We start from the raw sequence: 25,222 nt of genomic DNA on the forward strand, positions 1-25,222 counted from the left end.
GAATAGTTGATTAAAAACATGTTTTAAAATGGACCAGTCAAAGTCCAGGCCAAAATCCAATTGAGAAGGATGTTTCCAGACTCTCTCCATCCAGTCTGACTGAGCTGGAGCTGTTGGAGACACACCCCACAATGACATGTAGCTCTGTTTGCAGTGAAAGTTGACTCCACAAAATATTGATTACTATGGGCTGAACTGCACTTTTATTTAGGGGTATCAGATAAAAGAGGGCTACATACACTTTCATGATAAACATTTAAGATTTTAATTTGTTAAATGTCATGTATTTCTACCTTTAACGTTATGCACAAATTGGTGTTGGTCTCATAAAATCCTGATGAATTACGTTGTAGTTTGTGGTTGTAATGTGACAGCGTATGAAGAAGGATTAGAAGCTTTAGAAGCTATGTCTACCAATGCCTCTGTCAGCATTTTCTCTCCATTCTGTACTATATTTCTTGTTATTCTAACTGTGAGAATGGATGTGCATTTGTGATTTTATTAAAGTAACACTAAAATTATCCCATAATACAGTGTAAAACTGATTGCATATAGCCTATTTCTGTTTGTGATAACAGTGATTGACAGTTTAAGCCTACTTATGTCATGTCACCTGCCCGTTTTTATTTCTCAGCTCGGGGAGCTGATCCATAATGGAGCCTCCTCGTCAGAAGCCTCTCAGGCTCTGAGCAGAGCGGGAGATTGGAGCCAACCTCGAAGAGTTCACAGCCAGGTTCATACAAATACACACAACGATTGTCATTTTCCATTGTTTCTGGGCGCGGCAGTGGCGCAGAGGTAAAGTACGTGACCCATGCACTGAGGCTACAGTCCTCGGCGCAGCCGTCACGGGTTCCTAAGAAAGGATTGTGTATCTTTCATTGTTTCTGTTGATTAGGAATTGCAGGAGGGCAGTAGGGGATATCAACCCATCTACAATATTTTGCCACAGAGCATTGAGTCCATATCTGGAGTAAGTAAAACAAACTCACACAATTGCATACACATACATCTTCATCTCTTAATCTGGACCAATTATTGAATGCTACTTTGCTCCACAACAGCCACACTGAGTCATCTTTCATGCCTTCTACTCCTTTTCATCTTCTTGTCTGACTCAGCTCCATTTAGTGGCCCTGAACGCCCCGCTCAAAGGGGACATGCGTGGCATCCGTGGGGCAGACTTCCAGTGCTACCAGCAGGCGCGCTCCATGGGGCTCACCTCCACCTACAGGGCCTTCCTGTCCTCACACCTCCAGGACTTGGTAACCATTGTAAGGAAGGCTGACCGCCACAACCTGCCAGTGGTTAATTTGAGGGTGAGGAAAGGTTCTTAGTCTTGGTTTTTCTATAAATATAAAATGTTTTAATGTCCTTTGAGTTTCATGTTTTAAAGTGAGGTGTCTTGTACAATTTTATGTGTGTGTTTTTTTAATGATCACTTTAAGCACCTTAAGTGTGTTTTTAAAAGAACTTACCAGTTAACTTTGCTTTTGTCCACTGTTCTCAGGGTGAAGTGTTGTTCCCTAGCTGGGCCTCCATCTTCTCTGGAAATGCAGGCATGTTTGACCCGTCCACACCTATCTATTCATTTGATGGACGCAATATAATGACTGAGTCAGCATGGTGAGTGGATGTTAGCAACCAGGGAAATGATGTTAATGAAAAGCCATAAAAGAGAGGTCATACATACATGTGGAGGGGTTCAAAGAGATTGGTGATCTAACCTAATTATTTCTGTTAGAACACATATCTAACTCAAAATTATTGAACTGAAGCACTATAGTAAGTAGAAATTTAGTTTTTAAAAACTAAAATTCTTTAAAGAAAATTCACAGAACACAGCAGACAACAAAGCTGCCACAAGAGGCCAACAACCAAATAAACACAGACTGATACCCCGTCACACTATTGCATTTCACTGGCATTGGAAGACATGATGCCATAAGAAAATAATTCTCCCACCTCGCGTTCCCGCACATTTAACACAGCAGCATACACAGTTTGATCACCTGATAAAACAGGCTGCCATGGATTATTTTCCACAACACAAGTAAAGCAGCTCTCACATAACAGGTAAACAATACATGTGCACCACCGCTACAGGTCCATGCTGCTGCAACTTAAATGTTGCGCCAACAGCTCATTAATAACATGACTCACACAGCACAGGCAGACGCTAAATTAAGTCTAATAGGAAACCAGGAGAAGTACCACAGTTCCTCTACAGGACTACATGTAAGTGTAAAAAAAACTTAAGAGTAGCCTAATCAGAAGAGACTAAAAATTAACTTTTAGTCCAACTCACCTGCCACTGTAAAACATGGTGTTAGTGGCAACACGCCATTGGGTTTATGTCAATCGCAAGGTACTGAAACTGGTCAGAACTGTTTAAATGAATCATTGTGTGTGTTAAGTACTCATCTGTGTCAATTTTACAGAGTAAATAAATAACTAAGTAAATACTGTCGTAATTTGTATTATGAATATATTACTTAATATGTAATATTAGCATTTTATTAGATGATCATTTAAGTGTTGTCCAGTGAATACCAGTCTAATAAGGCGGTGGTATTAGGAAAATAGTGAAAGGGATGAGCCAAGCTCTGACATTATTGAACAGCAAAACTCTGCACACACATGGAATAAATTCACACAATTTCTTAAAATACAAGAATTTATAAACAAAAATAAGTCAACTTAAACTTATCTCAATTAACAAACTCTTTACATACTAGAACATATCAACTAAACTACCAAACAAAATGAAAGAATAAGGAAGACCAACTTTATATATAAAATGAACAAGTGAATCAAAGATGATTAAAAACCATGGCCAATAAAGTGATGCAACATTACGATTTAATATTATTTATGTTTGAGAACCAAGGAGTATCTTGAAGAATCTGGAAATTAAATTAAGTTAGTTTTGAAACTAACTTAGGCATTCATTTGTATACCTTCAAACAACCATTCACAATGTAAGATCAGATAAAACATTATTTTAATAAAATAATATTTTAAAGAATGATTTGCTAAAAAAAAAAAAACAACGACCTGGAGGATTAATTCTCAACGGTGTTTAATTAGCTGCCTTTACTTAGTAGAATAATACTTAAGGAAATATTATTAAGGAAATATTAAAATAATTATGGAAATAATATTTTGAATAAAAACAAAACCTTCCTGGATAAATGAGTCTTAATGGTGTTTAATTAGCTTTCCAAGGTGCACAAAGGAGCATTGTCGCAGATCCTTCCCCCAGCAGCTGTTAGACTTTATAATCATCACTGCTCCCAACAAGCTCAATAAGTGTTTACATCCCTCCAGTTATTTGCAGTATTTCAAGTTTTGTAAATAGTGTATTATTTTCTCATGCACATTTATACGTGCACTCTTTGTAAATTTTCAAATCACTCTACTCAGTTGTACATTTCATTTAATCTGAGTATGTCATTTTCTTCTGTTGTATTTATTTTTCTTTTACTGTACAGTTTATTCTTGCTTTTTTATAGTTTTTTTTTTTTTTACATTTGTAAGTACCTGAATGCTTCCATTTGCCTTTTATGCTGCTGCTGATACCAGAATTTCATCAATGTGGGACAATAAAATCCATTCTATTCTATTCTATTCTAAACTTTCATCTGAAATAATGCTGTGCTGATGAGACATCCCTGTTCATCCCTCCTCTACTTCCTGTAGGCCGGAGAAGCTGGTGTGGCACGGCTCCAGCACAGTGGGCATCCGTCTGACTTCCAACTACTGTGAGGCGTGGAGGACGGCTGACATGGCAGTGACAGGTCAGGCTGCGATGCTGCAGACGGGACGGCTTTTGGGACAACACCCTTACTCCTGCTCCAACCACTACATTGTGCTGTGTATAGAGAACACATATGTGGGAAACACACATCAAAGGAGAACCTGAAGAAACACACACACACACACACATATTAACACACATGCAGGCATGTTGAAAGTGGGAAATATGATTGGGGGAACACATTTAGGCACATGAAACACTCACACCTAAACACACATTTTTATTTTAGAGTTTAGTCCCCACCTGTGTGGGACGGCAGCTCCCGTGTCCGTCCATGTCTAGATCCCAGTTATTTTTGTAGCCTCTAACAAAGTAAAATGTCAAAAAAAATAACAATGTCAGTGTTTGACACTCTGTTTCTGGTGCTTTGTTTTATTGCTCTAATGGCAGACATATAATTAGTAGAGAAACATAGCAAAACTGCTAATAGAGCATACCACAAAATCACTAATTAATGAGACAAAGTCTCCTTTTTTCTGTGAAGTTTTACAATTTATGATACAGGTCTGACGCGACATACAGCAATAATTAACAAAAACAATTGTAGGGACCCCTACAAATATGGCACCATAGGTCTAGAGGTGTAAAAAGCCTTAAAATATATTCCTCTTTTACTGCAGTACCATAATCTCACATGGAAATTTTTCGAAACATCAAATTTAAACTTTAATTTGATTACCTTTACAAAATTACTTGAGCCGCATTTATTGGCATCCTTTACAATTCATATAAAATAATAGTAACTTAATCATTTTTGTAATGTATACTTTACCTTTTCAGGATGATCAGTGACAAAATTGTAATCGGTGACCCATTCAACTCTTTCAGATGGGAAAGATAAATCCAGTAAGGCTGTAATGCTGTAAATGTAGTGTTTTTTTTTTTTTAATGAAGCTCACTAAATAACTGATAATTTTCTCTCACCATGCTTTTAATGAAATGTTCAGCCTGTAAACTTGAGTGTTAGTTTTTTTCTGCTGTCTGATTGTATCTTCATTTGAAACAAAAACTTGACTTTCATGTACTTACCTACTGGTGCTCCCTAATTAAAGTGTCTGATTTTTGTTTTGTTTTGTGTTTTTTAAGCAGTGTCTCCTTCATTTTGTAGTATTCTTTGAAATGGTTTTAACAGTTTGAAAAAGGATTGAATATACAGTAAAACGTGAACATATGGATGCATCACAATAAGTCGGAACACCGCTTAATACTCTCCAGGCTGCAGTTATCCCTGTTGCTTGTGCATCTTTTCATCCACACTTTTTCCTTCCACTGAACTTTCCATTAAAATGCTTGGATACAGCACTCTGAACAGTCAGCTTCTTTAGCAGTGACTCTTTGTGGCTTACTCCTCTTGTGGAGAATGTCAGTGACTGTTGGGACACAGTACACTGAAGAACAATAAAAAAATGAACAGAAATAAACACCTGACATATATCACTCTTCAATAAAGCTGTAAAATGAGTTTCACTTAATGACTTAAACAAGTTAACTTTTCTATATTTCAGTTGAGATACACCAATGTCAGCATTAAACACTTTCCTCTGTAACTGCATTGTCAATTTTCTATCAGTGTGTGCCCAACCCAGATAAAACTACTTTGTAGCAACATGATTACTGAACCGATTACTGTGTTTGTTGACTATAAAGCCTTCTACAAAGTGAGAATGAGAAACAATGCTCTTTCCTAAAGGGAGAAAAGGCATGAAGCTGAATGGACACTCGGTTAATCCTGATTCTGTCAGAAATATAAAACTTTTTAGTGGCTCTTTCAATCACTGAAAGCAAACAGATATCGGACTATATTTTTGTGGATTTATAAGGTCTCAAAGTGTCCAGTTCTACTATTTCAATTTGTCCAAGTCTCAAACTTAATCATAAAACAGTTTGTAGCCAATATCACCTTAAAAACAAAGTGAGAAGCAATTAAATAGTTGGGGGGAACTATGTTTGTTAATTTTTCCTATTAAGGGGGTACCCCTTATCATTCCTGTGAAACAACGGTAGTACCAGGATATATTGGCTCTGCTGAAACCTGACTGCAGCCCTCCTCAGTTGTCTTTGAAGCAGGGTTCCTACATTTTTTTAAATCAAAGGCACATACATTTCCAGATTTAAATTTTTAAAAGCCCTCAGTATGTTTTTTGATCATTTTAAATGAAATACAAAACTTTACAATACATTTATGGCAATGCTCAGCCAATAAATATGGAACCTGGAAAAACAGAATGTGAGGACATAAGAATGGGTGGGCAGACAGATGGATGGTGGGACAGGTGGATTGACAAATGCATGAATCGATGGACGGATAGATGCCCGGCTCAATAAATGGATGACGGAGATGAATGGACATGTACGTGTATGGATAGATGGATGGATGGACAAATTAGAAATACATTTTGAAAAAGGTATAGGTAATGTAGTCTGGAAATACGTTTCCATCCTCATTTTCATTTTACTTGTCCAAGTCTGGAAAACACCAGAAAATCTAAATTTTCACTGTAAATACATTGATGGTTAAATGAAATATGTCAATGCAATTAAAAAAAAACCTTCAAAACCAGTCATGTTCTAACAAAAACTGTTTATTAAATGAATATGTACAGCACATCTTAATTCTTTACTTTGTTTCAAATCTGAAAAACAACAACACAAACAAAGGGTGTGCTTTAATTTCCCAAAGAGTTTAAAAATGTCCACTTATTGCATCAGAGCCTGAAGATTTAAGTCCCATGTGTGACGTCAGGATGACCGCTTATGAGGAAGAAAAACAAAAAGCCGAAAACAAATCCTGGACACTTTTGAACAACAGCTTAACAGCTTATGCCTCAAATGCTTTGCTTTCATCACAAAATCCTGCTGATAAAATCCATGATTTAGAAAAGAAAATCTCTAAAACAGACTGATTTTATCATGAATGTGTCTGAGTTTTATAGGATAAAGCAGGAACTTTAAAACAGCTTTCCAAACGCCCAAACCCTCAAGGAACATCAGAGGCTGGCGTAGCTGGTTCTGACGTAGTAAAGACAGTGTGTGGCTCCTTTACATCGATTCAACGCTTACTTCCAACTAAGACATCATGTGTGTCACAGCCAACGCAGGATCAGCAGAGCTCAAGTTTTAAAGTCAGAGTGGGTTATTTTCCCCCCACTCCACTGAAGGCCAAAATGAACTAGCAATAAAAGTGAATTTGAAACTTCTAGAAAAACAGGATATATTCAGAAATGCCGATAAGAAGAACAAAATCCTTATCTGTATGTGATCTCACACCACATGTTGAAATGTAAAAAAGAACAAAATTATTTGCAAAATCGTTTTCCATATTTGGTGTTTTTTGTTAAGCATAAAGCCACAATACCAACAGGTGTAGGGAAAGGAAAATGTAGTATTCCAAGATGCCTCCACAGTGGCCACATAATGGGGTCCCTATTTAATATATAAAATCATCCTAAGGTACACCCCTTGTTAAAATAAATGTCCATTAGGCCACAATAGGCGTGTTATACTCCAAATGCATAAAGCTGATCAAGTCTGTTTGCAGCAGAAAAGCCAGATTAACAAACAGTAAAACAATACGTCTGGAAATGGCAGTAAACAGGTCCCACTGAGGCAAAAACTACATTTGAAAGATATAATGAAGCTGCTTTTTGAGTGTGACAAATTAGCAGTCAGTTCTCCAACGTAGAAGGGGGTGGGGGTAGTATTTTTATTTTTTTCACATTTAGTTGTATAATTTGGCAGTGCGGTTAAACTATAAAAAATCTAAAAATGATATTAATCTGCAGGGAATAAAGGACAGTTGCCAGCAAAGATGGAAAACAAAAGGACAAATGTGAAACAACAACTACTCTCGATCCAAAAAGCTAGTCCGAACCCTAAATGATCTCTACTGAAGCCGTGGTAGAAGGCAAACGCCTCTGCATGATAAAAAAAAAAAAACAACAACAAAAAACTAGTAACTGCAACAGAAAAGCCGTCAACCACGATGAACATTCAAATGAGTTACTATTAAAAAAAAGCGAGTAAAGAGGGCTTTGGCCAAAAAAACCACATCCCTGAGAAATACAATCCAGGTTTGTTTGCTGAAACATCTGGATTAAAAGCGCTCTGGGACCTGCTGCAGGGCTGATGTGAACAGGCCTTTATTCGGGTACCGCCTCGCCTCCCATGATGCCTACAGTAAAGAGGACAGAGTGGGAAAACCCTCTTGTTTCACTGAAGCATATTTAAGTCAGGCTTACACTATGGACATCCAAATGTGCCACAATTAATCAGATAAATATATCCTTAAATAATTGCTTAAACATGTCCTTAATCAAAGTGGAAATAAATTTCAAATAAATATGCTGTTAGTAAATATATACTGTATTTACAAAAAGCATATGTAGCAGTTAATAGTAATTATTTCATCGAGGTACAACTTTAACACATTAATTTTGTCAAACTTTATGGGGCGGGGCTACCACTGTTGCTCTCAATATAATCTGCTAACATGCTGTGCAGGTTGACCAATCAGATGTAAGAGTTGACTTGACAATAGCAATGCCAACTATTTCAGCACTGGAACTATAGCCTATTGAACTGCTAAAGGGTTATATATATCTTTAACATATAACCTATTCCACATTTAACATATTTATTTTTTACACATTTGAATAAGCATATTTACATCCTTATTTATTAAATGCACTTTTTTAAAAACATTTTGTAATTATAACATATATAAACAATTATTTAAAGATTTATGTATTAATGTATTAAACTGTGGCACTGTGCAGGCTGCATAAAATCAATGCCCTGTGAAAAAAAAACGTGAAATACAAAACGCACAACACCTAAAATGAAAAACAAACAAAAATCGGTTCCATCTCACCTAAAATGCACATTTCTACGTTTTGGAAGGCAGTGTTTTACATCACTACAATCCTAATCAGAGATCTTTCTCTAAATTTGCCGCCTAAGGGAAAATGATTGCGGTGACAGCCGTGAAAAGAAATGGGAAAATCAAAGCGCACCTGATTGGGCTAAGAAATGCCAAAGATGAAAGATTTTATTGCCCTTTTCTGCCATTTGTCATATTTTTAAATACTAAAAATAGATGGAAAAGAAAAATCCAGGCTGTTTGCCTGTTCAGACTTTAACCTTTAGATGAAATGTCTCCAGGTGTTTGAATGTGTCGTCCAATAAACCTACAAGTGTTTCAGTACAAGGTGATGGAAATATTTACAAACAGAAGACTAATGACTCTCTCGATTGTGCTGTGCCCTGCTAATATCTTAATAAAAATTCATTCTGCTCTGTATGGTGGAATTGATCCTCAATGGTACTTTACTTTGGCAAAGATGGAATAAAAAACAAGAATACTAGAATTACACCTCTAATAAAAGATCTGCACAGCTGCCTGTTGGCTTAAACACAGCGGGCATATTTAAGCTTAAAAAAGGCATCTCAGGGAGATTTGCAGCACTGATTTAGTCAGGATCAGATGTTAAAAGAAAAAACATCCAGTTTTATGCACCAGGAAGAAGCGGATTTCTGCCCCAACGTGGTTACGAGAGACAATGATGAGGTTTCCATCAGAGATTCAGCAGCAGCTTAAAAACAATAAAAATCAACACTTTTTTCCATCAAACATACACACACCTTATAGAGAGACAAAGCCTAGCTCACTCTGACACTTTAGTTGCCTCAAAGTTAACAGCCAACTTCCTGTGCTTCCTCTTAGAGGCGGAGCCAGGGGTGTGGCCTGCTGTGGGTGCGCTCTGACGGGGAGGCGTGTGTGAGACTGCTGTCTTCGTGGAGAAGTTGTCTGCTAGGCTGGGACTGGATGAGGCGGGGTTGCTGTTGGCCTCGTGTGTGTGCGGCTGGTGTGATTTGTTGCTCTGTGATTCGTTCTGAGGTTGCGACTGAGCAGAAAGCTGGCTCTGGGCTTTCTGTGATTGGTTCTTGGCAACGGTGTGGGCGGCGCTGTAAAACTCTCTGGCTTCCTGTTTCTTTTTGTTGGCCGACGCTCGTTTTTTGGTGACCTGTCGTAGTCGGGGGAATGGAGGAGAGTTATCGAGAACAGAAGGTGAAATTTGCAACTTAAACAAAAATAGTTAGGCTTCTCCCAGCCCTTATTATTAGTACACGCTACACCTCACCTGTAACGGGATGAATTGGTTGTGGGACCCAATGGGTAGAGAAGTAGCCTGCTGAGGGCGGACAGCACCAGGGAAGGTTCCCGGTGCTCCATAGAACGGCTGGTTGGGGTGGTGGTGAGGAGGCAGGGGCATTCCCCAAAGAGGAGGGGGGCCGTAACCCTGAGAGGGAAACAGCAAACCACCTGGAACAGAAACAAAATGACTAACTTTGTTGTACTGGGTCTGTTGCAACAAGATGATCATGCAAATGTATTTATAGCATAAAAACATTTTTCACCTTTTCTCAAGTTATAACCACAAATTTCACTGATTTTTTAAATTGGGACTGGAAGTGACAGACCAACACAGTGTCGTGCATAACTGGGGGTTTTCCCAGGTTTTTTAAATCGTAACAAGAAAATGGCTACTCTGATGTCACTAAATAAAATCCACTGAAAACAGCTGGCTTCAGAACTGACCCAGTTCATATGGACTCTATTAAATAGAGTCCACCTGCATGTAATTTAATATCAGTATAAATCCAGCTGTTCTGTAAAAGCCTCAGAGGTTAGTTAGAGAACATTAGAGAAGAAGCAGCATAATGAAGACCAAGGAGCACAGTAAATGTGTGAAAGAGAAAGTTGTGGAGATGTTTAAAGCATAGTTAGGTTTTAAAAGAAACATCCCTGCTAAGGAAGTAGGACTTTTTCAATGAATCCTAACCAAAAGTGAAGCTTTGTAGTAGGAGGTTATCAAACATTTCTTGCAAGCTTCCTTTGAGTTAGAAGTCAATTTTAATTCAGTTTCAGAGCTCAACCTCAATATAATTGTCATAACTAATGTCATTAGGAAGCAGACTGTAATCTTAATCGGAGTTCTCCTTTATCCCTTTCTTTCTAGGAGTTGGGATTGACGCGGTCTATTTAAAATAAACCCTACCTACACATTTTCGAACCGTTTGGAGTAGAGCTGAGTGACTGTCAAACCTCAACAGCTATGAAACAATCAGAGATTAATGGTGTATTAGTCTGCTTTCACTCTTTTTAATCACATTCTGGACTCTGCTGCAGTGGATGGAGGTTCACCTTCCAGCAGGACAACGGCCGTAAACATACAGCCAGAAGTACAAAAATTGATTTAGATCAACGCATATGCGTGTGTTATAATGGCCCAGTCAAAGTCCAGACCTAAATTCAATTGAGAATCTGTGGGGTGGGTATAAAAAATGTTTCTAAAATGTTACTTAAAGACTTCTGAAAACCACTAGCCAGAGCCGTCTAAACATTTATATTTAAAAAAGCAAAAGTAAATTTGATTGGATTTTTTGTTTTGTTTTGCCTACATTAAACTAAACATGCACTACTTTAATGAAATGAACAAAGTAGTGTGATTGTTGAAGAAATGGGATCAGCAGGTCAGAAAATGCCTTCATAAAAACAAGGCATACAGTTTCCTACATTTTTCAGGTTGATTATTTTCTACTTTTATTCAGAAGTAAAATATTGAGGCCGAGCAACAGCAGCTGGATATGGGACACGCAATTCTTTTCAAAGGGCTGCAAAATCATCTGCACTAAGCATTTTTGCTTCCAGTTCACAAATATGTGCTGCTTTGTGTTGGTCATGAATATATTTATAAATTGGGCTTTTCTTTACAACAGAATGATAATGTTTGATGTTTCTGTGCTCAAACACGGGATTGTATTTTTTTGTGTATTAGATCTCACTTTTAAACATGTTAGCACCTTCATTAAGGCTTCCTGCCATGCTCTGCAAGCTGCAAACTAGAAGAGCAACCCACTGACCTTGTTGGTTAAAGACCGGTGGCATGGCTCCCAACGGGGGCCGCTGCATCTGAGCCATTCCTGGATATAGATGAGGAGGGAGGGGGAACCCTGACCCCAGAGAGTTCTACAAGTAAACAAGACGATAGAGATATTGCAGGTTAGAGTATTTACAACTTTCACGCATGTTAAACACTGAAGTCGGTGAGCTTCTTCAGTAAATTGTGTCAGCACAAGTATACTAATGAATAAATACCAGTCTTTGGAGGGCAAAGAAAGCAGCTTTCTCCTTGGCTTCATTTTCTGATTGACACTGAGGTCCATGAGCCATTAACCCATTGGACAGCTTCACCTGACAAACCAGCAGATCCTTAGGAGGGACAAACAGTGGCGCACAAGAAGTTAAATCACAATGTAAATTTTGAGCAGAGTGCCAGATATAAGGTGGAGAACTGTGAATGGTGTTACCAGTCGGTTGCGAATGAAGCTGTAGTCAGGAGGGGCCATGCCGAGGCCAGCGCAGACACAGGCCAGTTCTGATACCTTACTGCTCAGGACAGTGTTAGCAGAGGCAACTGATGCTGGAGAGGGTAAGGTGACCGATTCACCAGGAAGGTTGTTTATTTTTGCAGCTGAATGGAAAAAAAATGGACAATGAGAAAACAAGCAACACACACTCTACACTGTGATACCTTGGAAACACGCACAGCCACACACCTAGTTTCTTATTTGATCGTTTTCTGTTCTGCTGCTGGCCAGAGGAGGGAACCGGGTTTACAGACTCCTGGGATGTTGGACTTCCTTTTCCTGTGCCATCGATCTTCAGCATCTCCTTGAGAACCAGGGTTCCCTTCTACAACAACCCCACCAAAGAAACTTTTTCAGCCTCCGATTTGTTTTTTCACGCGATTATTTTTATGATAATGTTATATAATCACCACCTTCAACTCAGCCTCCTATTCTTACCATGGCGAAGGACTGTGGAGACAATGGACCATCTGACTGGTTGCTGGGTTCCTCCGGAACAGCAGGAGGTGGTGGCGTTTGCTGGCTACCCTGGGATATCTTCAAATTCGCAATGAGGTCCTCAAATTCAGTGGTGCCCTATCAGAGTCAAACACAGGAGATGTCAATCAGAACGGAACGGTCTTCCTTTAAATACGAGGAAAATTAAGGCAAAATGAACATGTCCGAAAAATAAGAAGTAGGAGTAGAAGTAGGTGTTCGTTTTAACCTTGTTAGCAGAGTTCTTTGAGGGGATAAAGGAGGTCACGTCTTCATTTTTCTTCAACAGTCTGATGCCCCCAGCTGGAACCTGCAAAAGAAACAGCTGAGTATGACTTTTGTTGCACATCTATTGTGCTGTTGGTTCCACTTCAACCACAAACCTTATTGTTTTTTTATCAGGATTTGATGCAAAAGATCAAGACAAGGGAATCAACTGTAAACCCGAAGGGAATGGTTTAAAATCCCGAAATGAAAATCTTTCTTTTTTTCCAGCCTCCTTTAATCTGATGCCTCTTAATAAAATTATGTACAATTGGCTGCAGTTGGTTGAAAGGCACTAGTTTTTTTTTTTTTTTTTTTGTATAGGGCAAGTAGGGTGTTATTTGGTGAGTTTTGAAGCATGTGCTGTGATAAAGTATTTGCCCACAAATTTTAATATTTGACGAAGACAACCAGATTAAACACAAAACACAATTTTCAACTGATGATTTTATTTATTAAGGAAAAAAAAGCTCTCCAAACCACCCTGGCCCTATGTGTATAACGTATTTGTCCCCAAACCGAATAACTGGCTGTGCACCCTAGGCATCATCAACTGACATCAAGATTTTGCAATAAATGACAATGAGTCTTTTTTTGTTTTTACTGCTGAGGAGTTTTTGGCCTGTTATTTGCCAAATTGTTTTAATTCAGCCACATTGGGGGGTTTTGAGGATAAAAAGCACGCTTAAGGTTGTGCTGCAGCATTTTGATCAGATTTAAGTCTTGATTTTGTCTAAGCCACTCATAAAACCTTCATTTTGTATTGTCTGTTTTAGCCATTCAAATGTTGATTTGCTGGTGTTTGGATCATTGTCCTGAGTCGTAACCCAAATGCACTTGAGCCTGAGGTCACCAAATGATGGCCGGACATTCAAAACCACACCCCTGTTAGCAGCATTTGGACCTTTAATGGATAGTTTCTTTCCCGTCTCTTGGTTCTTGCCTAATCAGGAACACTGAGCTTAACTAAAGCAAGCGAAGTTTGCTTTTAATATGGTTCTAGACTCTTTTGTGACCTCCTGGATGAGTCTTCGATCTACTCCAGAAGTAACGTTGATAGGACGGCGACTCCTGAGAAGGTTCCCCCCGCAGTTGGTTCTCACACTGGTTCACTCGGCTCTCGCAGCCTTAGAAACTCTTTGGTGGTTTAACTTACAATGACTTTGTTTCTCTGTTGTTGAATTTCTTTATATTAGGGCATGATGTGTGGCTTTCATCTTCTGGTCTGCTTCATGTTGTCAGACAGGTTCTATTAAAGTGGTTTCTTTACTCTAAAAAAATACGTAATTTAGAATTTATGATTTAATCAAGCGGGCAATTTTTACATAGTATTTACATTTACATTTTTTGATAATTATTTGAAAACTGCATTTATTTCTTTAGTTTATCTGTCATATATTAAAATCTGTTTATGATCTAAAAGATTCAAGCATGACAAAAAAAGAGAAGGAACCCATAAGGGGGCACATACTTTTTCATAGCATTCTACATGGCATCGATTTTAATGATTATCTTGCTTAGATTCAGGTTGGTATGGGGGGGGAAATAATCCTAATCAGGACATCTTTTCTCTAAATTTCTCATCGAAAACTGTGAGACTCCTACAATCCGCTCATTTTTTCCACACACTTACATCATTGTGCCAGTGAGCAGGAGGTTTGTTGGGAGGGCCTGTCTTCTGCAGACACTGCCACACATTACTGTACTCCTCTTTAGACTGGATGGAGACACAAATTGGTTTTATCTAGATGAAGTACACAATACTTGATGTAAAATCTAGTACTCACCTTAGCTTGCTGTTTTTGGTTGGGACCTTTAGATGGCGTTTTGTTACCTTGAGACGCCTTGTTATGCTGCAGATAAGGACGTGGGAGGTGAAACAGTTAAAGATAAAGAACATTTTATCACAAGTGGTGCTCTGTTGTGTGCATCCTCTTACCTGTGTGGGTACAAAGGGGGAGCGAGGCGAGTGGTTGAGGCCTGCCAGGCGGTGCAGGTTGCAGTTGGCACCGGTGGCTGGCTGAGGTTTCACGATGGCGGTGAGTTTGCGGGAGCCGTTGTCCAACCGGGTACCGTGGGACAGGTTGATGAGAGCGCAGGGAGGGAGGCGGTAACCACGAGGAGTTGTACATCTGAGCAGACAGACAGAATGAGAGCTGGCATTGAAAGAAGAGTTTCGTGAATGAGACAGCAGAGATACCTAAACCCTATTTTAACCAAGGAAATGCTGAGCTGCTTCCCTGTTCCTGTGAGAAAAAGCATCCCCACAGCATGATGCTGCCGCCACAGTGTGAGTTTTCTTCCATGCAGTGTTTTGAATGTTGGCTAGAAAGTCCAGTCTTGGTTTCATCTGACCAGAGCACCTTCTTGAACATGTTTTTAAACAGTGTTCCTTGAGATGTCCAAAGCTTGGGATACCGTTTAATAACCTAATCCTGCTTTAAACATCTCCACAACTTTATTCCTGCCATGGGTGTTTTGTTCCCTTGGTCTTTATGAGGTTGTTTTTCACTAATGTTCCCAAAAAATTTTACTTAATTACACGGGTGGACTTCATTTACTGGTTAGGAGTTATTTAAGAGGCTTCATGAATTTGTAACCTCTTTTAGCAGATTTTCTCCTGCTTAGAAGAATTTTATGAGACTTGAACCAACTTGTACCACCATGAGCTCAGCATCAGTCTGGTCAAAAAGGACTAAAAGTACACTGACAGTTACCTAATGTTAAGACCTCCAGCAAATTCCTCATCAAACAGGACCTCATAGAGAACCTCCGCCTCGCGCTCCGCTGAAGACACAGACAGGAACTGATTAATGTACTTGAAATGAGCAGAACTTCAGGTATCATTAGTTTGGGGGCTGTATCCATATTATATTTAAAGTTGAGTGTTTTTACCTCCTTTGATGCCGATGATTGTCCCTCTATGTCCCAGTGGGACAGTGAAGCTCTCCCTGATATTGACGACTCTGTCAAACAGCCGATACTCAGCGTTGGGGTCTGGAACCACACCCTGCTGCTGCTCCAGGGACTACACCCAAATGACATTCACATTTTCTTCACTATATAAAACTCGGTGATTAAAAATTGCTTCAATCATTGATAGTTAAACTGGATCAAACAATGAAATACATACACAATAAACTTGTAAGACGTATACTGACCCGAAACAGGAGATGAGGCTTGACCGTCACGCGAACTTTCTTGGTGCTCCTCTTCACCTGAGGGAGGAGCAGTAACAGTGAGACAGATACAAGGAGGATGAAGACAAAGGTGTGTGATTGTAAGACGCAGATCCCGAGAATGAGTCTGTCACCCTGGTCTTTTCCACTGCTTCCTCAATCTTCTCCACGATGGCAGCATCCAGAACCTGGAGGTCACATGATGCTCTGCTGGTGGAGCTGACTGGATGACTTTTCAACCAGGAGGTGATTTCAGCCACCTTCTCTGCTCTGTAAATGGAGGCAAGTGGTGAAAACCATTTTTCATAAATTTACTATAATTTTAATGAGATGAGAAAAAACGTAACTGAAGATGTGCTCCAACTGTTTGAAAGGAAAATACCTTAGAAAGAAGTGAAACAAGAGGCACAGATTTCCGTATGCTTACATCAAGATAATCCGATCAAAGGCCTCAAACAGTTAATCTCAAAGCGTTGAGTTGCAATAAGAAAACACATTCTTGGGTCATAAAGAGTATTCATCTCTTAATGCTTTGGGGGTTTTTTTGGCAAACATAGATCCCAGACTGCGAGTAACCCATTCAGAAAATAGAAAAACATTCAATCCTTTCCAACATAGTTTCATTGTAAAAAAAACTTGCATCCAGCTAGAGCTGCTGTAATGAAAACCTTAGCTGCATGGTACAGTTTCCTAATTCATTTATGAGAACCTCTTGATGCCGTCTGAAAATATGTTCTACAGCTTTAGACAAAAAGCATAAAACATATTGTGATATATATTATTCTGCTGCCCTACCGTTTATTACAAGGCATTTATTTTAAAACCAGCTGTGTTTTACAGCGTAAATATCTGGGAACTAATTTTCTGGGAACTAATAAAGCTCCAGGCTTCCTGGGAGAGACAAGAAAGACACTCCCCAAAGTCTCGACAAAGACGGAAAAAAGGTTTGTCTGGTAAAACGCATCATTTGTCCTTACCCATTCTGATCTTCTCCCGGCCAGATGTCGTCTTCGTAGAACACATCGTCATGACTGTTTCTGGACACCGCATCAAAAACGTCAGAAAATCTATGAAAATACAAAAGATGTCAAATCAAGGTAGTAGAACTGTTCTTTTTAAAGAAAACAAAGCCACAACTCAGCTTTACAGCTACATGCTGATTTAGCTTAACGAGGGCCCTCACTAAATAAATAAATAGACTAGTTTTCCTCCTGACCTGAAATAACCTCTCGATCTTTGAAAACCTCAACAAAAAAAAATGTTTATAACCCGATTAATTTGACAGTAAATTAAACATTTAAAAAAAAAACAATTGTCAACCATAACTGTTTCCAAAGTACAGAATGGAGCCGACCAATGAGTGCAGCCGAACTACACACAGAATACACACAAAACCCGGGGCTTACGAAAAGAAATGATGTGTCTCTAAAAATAACGATGTGGACAGACATCTTTGACGTCGTCTTTTACAGCAGCCCTAAATTTAGCAGCAGATTTATAATAGTGCAGAAAGACTGTACCTGTCCAGGTATTCAGCTAGCAGCTCCTCAACTGCAGCAGAGTAGAGCCACTCTTTCTCAGTTCTCCTGGTGTACCCAGGAACCTCCTCATTCTTCTTGTTAAACTTTAGGTTCAGCCCAACATTAGCTCTTTGCTCCCCACAGGGACTGGACACAGTGAAGATTCACAAGGGTTGATTAGTACAAAAGACGGCGCAAGAACAAAGATTACCACCATTTCGAAAAAATAAGCAACGTTTAGACACAAACTTTTTCTTGGAGCCTCTGCCGATGAAGATGCTTCCTGAGAAGCGAGAGACGAGATAGCTGCTGATGCCGAGGCGAGACGCCAGGAAGTAGCCTGGACAGTACTTGACCGAGTATTTCTGGAAAATCCAAATGAACGAATGAGGATTTATAACGTTCCCTGAAATAAAGTGGCACATCCATGTCTTCACAGAAATGGGTCTTACGTGTTGATTCTGGATCAAGTGTTCCAGCTGCGGTTCATGAGGCACGTTGAAAACCACTCGTATCCGACCGTCTTTGATGACATCTTGAGAGTCTTGTACCTGAGATGAAGAGCAGCTGGCGTTAATTCAACCAACACTGCCCAACTAGAATCAATAGTTAGGGTTTTAGGGATGTTAATCCCAACCTGACGCGTGTTTTCCTTTTAGGTTTCTCCCATATTAATTCAATAGGAGTGTTCACAGCTAAAAACTTTTTTTAAACTTTCAGCCAAAAGCAATTGTTTTTTTGGCCAGACAACGAAGCAGAGCTCATGCCGAGATCAATGATCTGATCTCTTAGAGGTAGATAACTCACCTCTCCCATGGCACCATAGTAAGGGCTTCCCACCATGAAGACTGTAGTTGATGGAGTAAAGAGTTCATCCAAACTCTTAAAGCAGGTCAGAGATGAGTAAAACGCCTTGATGTCCTGACAATAAGGGCAGATGTTAACATCAGGACTGAGATCAACGGTGGGAACCAGTTAATTACAGCCTGCATCACAGGTCTCTGCGTTTATAGGCAACCTTAAATACCAGATTCATGACATTGATGACCACATTCAACTTGAAAAGTGAAAAAAGATTAATCCTAAACGACACAAACACAACTGCATAGTATTTACTCAATACTATATCAGAGATGCCCCAATCTGATACCAATCAAGATTATTTTATCGGTCTTTTATTAAACTCAAATCCTGATGCCTGGTGTTGCTGTATTGCCGGGGATTTTACATCAGCTGCACTGATAGAATTTGCAGGCTGAGTGGTTATCTTTTACAAATCAAAGCCTTCTTCGTGTGCAACTGTTGCAAAAAAAAAAAAAAAAGAAAAATCAGTTTTTGTCTCTAAAAAAACTCCCAAAAAACTATTCAGTGTTTTTCACCAATGATGATGTCATTCACAGTGGTGTCTGCCTGGGCCGCTGCAGCTTCCCATCTGCTTGTTTTGCTTACAAACAGACGGATCTGTGTACAGGACAGAGAGCCGTGCAGAGAGCAGCTGACGGCAGTCCCTGAATTTTATAACGTTTAAACAAGACATTAAGGTTATGGAGAAAGAGAACAATTTCGTTTCTTAGCACACGAGTGAAAAAAAAAACCAAACACGCAGTACACATGCTAGCTAGCCAGGCACTTTAGCAAACTGTTTCATGTGAAAACATCGTCAGCTGGAACAACATGTAGTTTTATTGAAGTGCCGAGTCAGATAAACATCTAGAAACACAAGTTTAAGCCGTACACAAATGAAGTGATGTGTTGTCTGAACATTACAGCAGCTTTATGTAACGCTGTGTTGGAGGATCATGTTGAGGAAAGCTGCCAAGCTCCAGTAGAGACCAGAACATCGTTGGTGAGTGAGTTAGGTGCTACACAATCAACAAAAGATGTGTCAGTTTACTGCACTTTTTAAGCCACTGAATTTTCAAGCATGTAGAAAGTACTGATCAGGACCAAAAAGCCCTGAACAGGTTAGTCGTACTTCCTGTACATAGTGGAGAAAAATGATGTTTGCTTTTTCTGTTCATTTATGAGGGTTTTAACAAATTAAGCTTTGAGGCATCCTGACTTGTAAGGTTTTGTTTCACATGTTGGAAAAAAATCTAGGTTGTCTACAGTTGTTTCCCTCACTTTTAAATGATTTGTTATTTCATTGTGTTTGTCTGTAGGTACCTTAACCACGGTCTGGTACGCGAAAGGGAGAACCTGTTTGGCCCACTGTTTCTCCAGTTCCACCACTCCATTGGCTTTAGGGACATACTTTCTTCCCGTCAGCATCTGACCGTACAAAAGCACCTGTGTGTCATTCACTACGATGCCTTTCCTCTTGAAGAAACTGAGAAAACACAAAAAAAAAAAGGCTTTAAAAGAAACCTGAAGCAGACATACCCATATAACTTCATTTGCTGTAACAATACTTTTTCTGCTTTATTGGTTAATGCAAATTACTGTTCAGTGATTCCCTGGACATCCTTGACCCATTCCTTCTGCTCTTTGTCTGACAAACAAGAGACTTTAGTGGGAGGAGGACTGGACGGCCTGTCATACACTTGCTGGACTCCAGTAGGTTCCTCTAGAGCAAATCTGAAAGAAGAGTTGCAAAGATTCGGTTGCTCCTACTGACTTGAATTTAAAATTTACTAAAAGATAAACGAAGAGAATCTACCAAGGGTATAAATCTAATAAATCAATGTTTAGCAGTCAAACATTTCACAATTAATTTCATCCTATACAAGTCTAAGAGAATGTTTTCCCTCATTATAAACTGATAAGTCAAACGGGAATTGAATTTAGCAAGCACTGGGGGAAAAAACTGTGACCACAAAGCAGCACACAATGGTAACTATTTGTCTAGACCTTAAGTCAAAACATGCCCTTACATTTTCAGTATTGTATTAGTCTTACTTGGTTTCGCCGTCTGATACTGCAATAACGCGAGCTTCCTCTAGATGGGGCCAGTTGACAAACACAGGCTTCCCTAAAACATCTGCAGCAACATGATCACATATCTACAGATGGAGGAGAAAAGAGACAGTGATGGAATATGAAGCGAACAGTGCAGCTTTAATTACTCTGGCTTTAACATGCATTAATGTTATTGTGGTGACTGCAGGTGACTTTACTATTAACACAGGTCCACTGGAAGCTGCACTTCTGTATCGTCACACTAACTGAAAGTTTTCACATCCAAACACCTTTCTGTAACTTTTTACAAGATTCTGTTACTTTGGCTACATGTCTTTTAGAACTTGTTCTAAATTCAGTTCAAAACTGAACTAATTCATATTTCTAGTTCACCAGCTAAACATTTGCAACTATATTCATTTTCGCAGCATGAACTGGTTTAAGATCATTCATCCCATTTTTTTGTGAAATAAAGTCTTACGACATATACAGATCATGGCATCACAATCAATATTTTCATTAGAAAACTGAAGGTTTCGTGAGAATTCTTGAAATTGTGGAAAATCCGGGATCAATCGGTGAAGCCGTAACATTCAATTATGATAGGTCAAATAGATGACAAATTCATTGTGAGATTCGGCTTGATTGGCACGAATATTGTCAAGAGTAAAGTATGATTCACAAGAAACTATTAAGAATACTGCACGGACGTCAGGGGTCAGTTAAAAACATGCATAATGCATCAAAGGATCAGGTACGATTAAATTTGAATTCGTTAATATTCTTGATTTCATGGGATTGTCCTTAAAGACATAATAAAAAGTGGCAAGAGGCTAGCAACATTGCTGCAATGCTACTTGAATGATGACTTGATATTTAGAAATTAACGTGTTTGAAGTGAAGTTTTTGACCTAATAATGTAAAAACTAAACTGCTTGTTTTTGGACATAAAATGTCATTACCAAAAAAAATTATATTTTACTGTTGTTTACTGTTTTTATATTTCTTTATTTTCAATTTTATTTTATCATTTTAGTTTTTTTAGTATTTTCCTTATTTTTTTCCAAGGGCAGGAGAGAGATCTGGACAGTTTTAGGGGGTAAAATGGCCCTGAGGGGTCAAGACAAAGTTTCATAAATCCCAGATAGAGGTAAGAACACATAGGAAAGCCTAAGAATCAATAAGGAATAAGTATCAATACCCAAGAATGAACAAGGACTTTGTTAAGAACTATATAAGATGTTTTGGATTTGGGAGTTCTGCATCAAAATTCAGTAACAACAAATTCCAGATGGATCCAGAATTTAAGAACTGACTAAGAATAAAATATGAATCAATTACAAAATCAGAAACTTATTATGATTCAACTAAGAATCTTTAAATTGTGATTGTTTGCGATTCATGTTATTCATGGTTTGTGTGGAATAGGGGCTATAGAGAACAGTTTACACTACAGAAAACTAAACTCAATTCAGGTTCATCGTGTACAAAACAGTACTATTAAGCTCAAAGTTAACACCACTCATGAATATGTTTATTTGAACAAATTCGTGCAAAATGCAGATGATTTCTGTTCTGTTCTTAGTAATGACCTGTTTAAGATTTTTCAGGCAGGTAAACACACAAACAAATGCTCACCGTTTCTCCATCCTGACTGGGAAGGAGGTCCAGAATCATGTTCTCCCCTCTGCTACTCTGCTGGAACACGACCACTCCACTCTTCTTCTTATAGAACTACAGACAGTGAATGAGGCAACATTATGAATAAATAACAGGACAGAAAAAGAAAGAGGATTCAAAACTTGGTCAAACATCTCATACTTGTGAAATTTAAAAACTTCTTTCAAAGCTGAAACTGAAACAAGCCCTTCCTGATGGACCTCAGAAAAACATGCTAAATTCAGCTGAATAAACTCTAAATTGTATTAAATGTGAACAGGGATCCCCACCCACCTTGTGTTTAATGTGGTGCAAAGTGGGGAAACCACAGAAGTACACAGATGAGCGGTCAACACGCTTGCTGACATGGTCTAATGGTACATGCCAAGCATTCATGGGGATCTGGACTTCCCTGGAACAACCAATGGACCAGAGGTGAGCAAAGCCAAGTCAAAAAGCATTACCAATGTGGCTTTTTCAGAAATTACAAAGAATAAATGCTAATATCTACCTGACATGACAATGAACGATGCTTGGGAACAGCTGAGGCAGGGAGGAGGTGTATGTAAAGATCATGTCTGGGTCGTATGAGTACATGGCGCACTCAGAGTGCCGATTCCTGGCCTTCTCTTCCTTCGTCAGGTTGTTAGTGAAAGGCTCCATAGCTGCTAGGAGGCACGTCTGTTTAACGGGCACAGACAAACAAGATGGTAAGTTCAATTTGTGACCCCAGAAATGTGTGTGTGCGTGTGTGTAGCGTAGCGTAGCGTACCTCGTCTATGAATGGAATCAGCACCACAGCTTCCCATTCCTGCTGCTTTCCATTGAGGTCAGTTTTGAAGTCAAGAGGATAGTATTCAATAATGGGAGAATTTGGACTGGTCATCAAGTCCTAAGAAAAAATAAATAAATGAGTTAATTATGGAGGTTTCTTCCTGTTAAAAGGGAGTTTTTCCTCTCCACTGTCGCTTCATGCATGCTCAGTATGAGGGATTGCTGCAAAGTCAACGCCAGTAACTGTCCACTGTCTCTACATGCTCATCCAGGAGGAGTGAATGCTGCAAGTCACTGACTGGATGCAATCTGCTGGGTTTCCATAGATAGAAAAACTTTTTAACCAGTTTGAAAAAATAACTGAATCTGACTGAACTGTTCAATGGTTAAGATTAATTGTAATATAAGCACCTGACTTGAAATCTGTTTGATTCTATTGAATTGACTTAGCCCATTTTAAAGTTACCCACCTTTCACACAATGCAACAGGAAACAACACTCTCCAATTATTTTTAACTCCACCTTCTTCCCTCCCTGTTGGTTGGAGTAAGGGGGAGTCAGGTTTAGCCTAAACCGGCTCAGTTATGGTTGAGGTGCAAACACACTCTCCATTTCTGCTACCTGTATGACCCCCTCTCTTTTCCAGTGGTTATGGTCAATCTGACAGAGACAGGTATCCCTAATCCTTGTTGTTTCTAGTATAACAATGGCAACCAGTAGGCGTTAGACGGACAACCTTGGCGCTATATAAATAAAACTAAATTTAATTGAATTATTATCTGCATTTGCTGTACAAGCTGTACTCTAACAATAGTTCGAGGCTTGGGCTGTTGATAAAACACGATTTCTACTAATTTGTTATATTATAATTACAGACTTTACATTACTTTTTAGCCAATTTAAACTGTAATTACTATCTAGCTAGCTAGGTAGGTAGCTATCTAGGAAGGAAAGAAGGTACTGGAAAATCTACTAAATTGCAGACCTCTTCAGAGGACATTAAAATCCTGGTAAATCCACAATACTTAATGAATTACTACTATATTACAACTACATTTTTATATTACAGTGATTCTGGACTCTTAATTTAAAACAAATGGCTACTTGGGTCCACCTTTATAACTGTATTAATGTAGTTCTTTTACACGCCCACACCCCGCACACATGAGCATGTTGATACATTTTGTGTATGTGTTTGAGTTGTTACCCTGTAGCCCTCAGGGAGCAGTTCCTTGCTGGCAGCAGGCAGGACAGCCAGCAGTTGCTGGAAAGGCATGAAGGGTTTCCCAAGGTCAAAGGTCAGCTTTAATTCTGATATGTTTCGAATGTCAGACAGGAACGGGGCATAGTGGTAAGGGTAGTACCTGCAGAGATGTGGACGTTCTTTAAAGCTTGATTTTGGAATAAAACGAGAGCAAATAAAAGGAATGTTCTTGTTCCTCTCTAACAAAAAATAAATAAATAAAATCACTGAATAAGAGGAAGTAGATGCTGTAGTAACCCCTTTTGTATATGTTTGCTGTCCCTGTAGAATAAAAAGCCAGAGCAGAGATATGCACTCACCAGCTCCACGACTGAACACCATGGTAATAGTAGTGAAGAATCCACTGGATGCCTTCCACATAACATTTGGCTTGTTTGGCGAGAAACTCACTGCAAATAAGTGGAACAAAAACACAGCTATAAGTCAGTCAAAAGGGAAAACTTTTATGGTGATCCCTGATCAAAAGGGGATTTTTAGTTAGTTCTGGTAACCATTGTTTTTCCCCTTAGCTTGATATTCATTCTGTTCATCTGTGGGATATTCTGGTGCCAACCGAGGATGACATGCTGCTCTGATTTAAAGTAGGAGGGAGCTGGTGGGGAGATTTTTCTATGTTTAGGTGAGTAAGAATATTCTGAATGAAGATAAACCGCTAACAGTCACTGAACTGTTGCTGGTCCAATGGATCTTATGACCTATTTTGTCAATGAGAGCAAGCAGAATTATTTGCTGTATTTACAGGAAGCTGCAACACAAAAACCTGATGTTTTTTACGGCATATCATGAACCAATCACTGCTGATCTGATGCAATATTCTGAGAAACTTTCACAGAGCTTCTAGACATTCATCATATTAAATCCTACACTTTTCCACACTCACATCAGATTTTACACTGTAAATATTCCACCACAAAACACTGAATTATTTGGGATTTAT

The 25,222-nt window shown here is 39.0% G+C and overlaps 2 protein-coding genes across 6 annotated transcripts in view; one reads left to right on the plus strand and one right to left on the minus strand.

Moving 5' to 3' along the window:
- The window catches only part of LOC124870305 (collagen alpha-1(XV) chain-like), an 89,905-nt gene extending 85,021 nt beyond the window's left edge, over positions 1-4,884 (plus strand). For all 3 annotated transcript variants that reach the window (XM_047368906.1, XM_047368904.1, XM_047368905.1), the window contains 5 exons: positions 635-733; positions 899-973; positions 1,122-1,319; positions 1,511-1,626; positions 3,703-4,884. In XM_047368906.1, the coding sequence (XP_047224862.1) occupies positions 635-733; positions 899-973; positions 1,122-1,319; positions 1,511-1,626; positions 3,703-3,925 (711 nt within the window). In that variant the 3' untranslated portion in view covers positions 3,926-4,884. The remainder of the gene's footprint in view (positions 1-634; positions 734-898; positions 974-1,121; positions 1,320-1,510; positions 1,627-3,702) is intronic.
- A 1,497-nt stretch (positions 4,885-6,381) lies between these two features.
- xrn1 (5'-3' exoribonuclease 1) overlaps positions 6,382-25,222 on the minus strand; it is a 30,071-nt gene continuing 11,230 nt past the window's right edge. The window contains exons 12-41 of one of the 3 annotated variants that reach the window (XM_047368759.1): positions 24,585-24,674; positions 24,229-24,385; positions 23,020-23,139; positions 22,759-22,928; positions 22,542-22,659; positions 22,227-22,322; positions 20,589-20,692; positions 20,133-20,267; positions 19,857-20,019; positions 18,498-18,611; positions 18,143-18,241; positions 17,940-18,055; positions 17,691-17,837; positions 17,148-17,237; positions 16,305-16,440; positions 16,153-16,209; positions 15,887-16,019; positions 15,709-15,778; positions 14,931-15,123; positions 14,779-14,844; positions 14,625-14,708; positions 12,957-13,037; positions 12,689-12,826; positions 12,440-12,575; positions 12,191-12,354; positions 11,979-12,092; positions 11,744-11,849; positions 9,961-10,142; positions 9,461-9,843; positions 6,382-7,991 (exon numbers count right to left, since the gene is read on the minus strand). In XM_047368759.1, coding sequence (XP_047224715.1) covers positions 9,484-9,843; positions 9,961-10,142; positions 11,744-11,849; positions 11,979-12,092; positions 12,191-12,354; positions 12,440-12,575; positions 12,689-12,826; positions 12,957-13,037; positions 14,625-14,708; positions 14,779-14,844; positions 14,931-15,123; positions 15,709-15,778; positions 15,887-16,019; positions 16,153-16,209; positions 16,305-16,440; positions 17,148-17,237; positions 17,691-17,837; positions 17,940-18,055; positions 18,143-18,241; positions 18,498-18,611; positions 19,857-20,019; positions 20,133-20,267; positions 20,589-20,692; positions 22,227-22,322; positions 22,542-22,659; positions 22,759-22,928; positions 23,020-23,139; positions 24,229-24,385; positions 24,585-24,674 — 3,739 coding nt within the window. In that variant the 3' untranslated portion in view covers positions 6,382-7,991; positions 9,461-9,483. Of the gene's footprint in view, positions 9,844-9,960; positions 10,143-11,743; positions 11,850-11,978; positions 12,093-12,190; positions 12,355-12,439; positions 12,576-12,688; positions 12,827-12,956; positions 13,038-14,624; positions 14,709-14,778; positions 14,845-14,930; positions 15,124-15,708; positions 15,779-15,886; positions 16,020-16,152; positions 16,210-16,304; positions 16,441-17,147; positions 17,238-17,690; positions 17,838-17,939; positions 18,056-18,142; positions 18,242-18,497; positions 18,612-19,856; positions 20,020-20,132; positions 20,268-20,588; positions 20,693-22,226; positions 22,323-22,541; positions 22,660-22,758; positions 22,929-23,019; positions 23,140-24,228; positions 24,386-24,584; positions 24,675-25,222 lie in introns of all 3 variants that reach the window. The other 2 variants (XM_047368758.1, XM_047368760.1) reach the window with 2 other exon arrangements.

This window comes from Girardinichthys multiradiatus, chromosome 6 (assembly GCF_021462225.1).
Source record: "Girardinichthys multiradiatus isolate DD_20200921_A chromosome 6, DD_fGirMul_XY1, whole genome shotgun sequence".
Lineage (NCBI taxonomy): Eukaryota > Metazoa > Chordata > Actinopteri > Cyprinodontiformes > Goodeidae > Girardinichthys > Girardinichthys multiradiatus.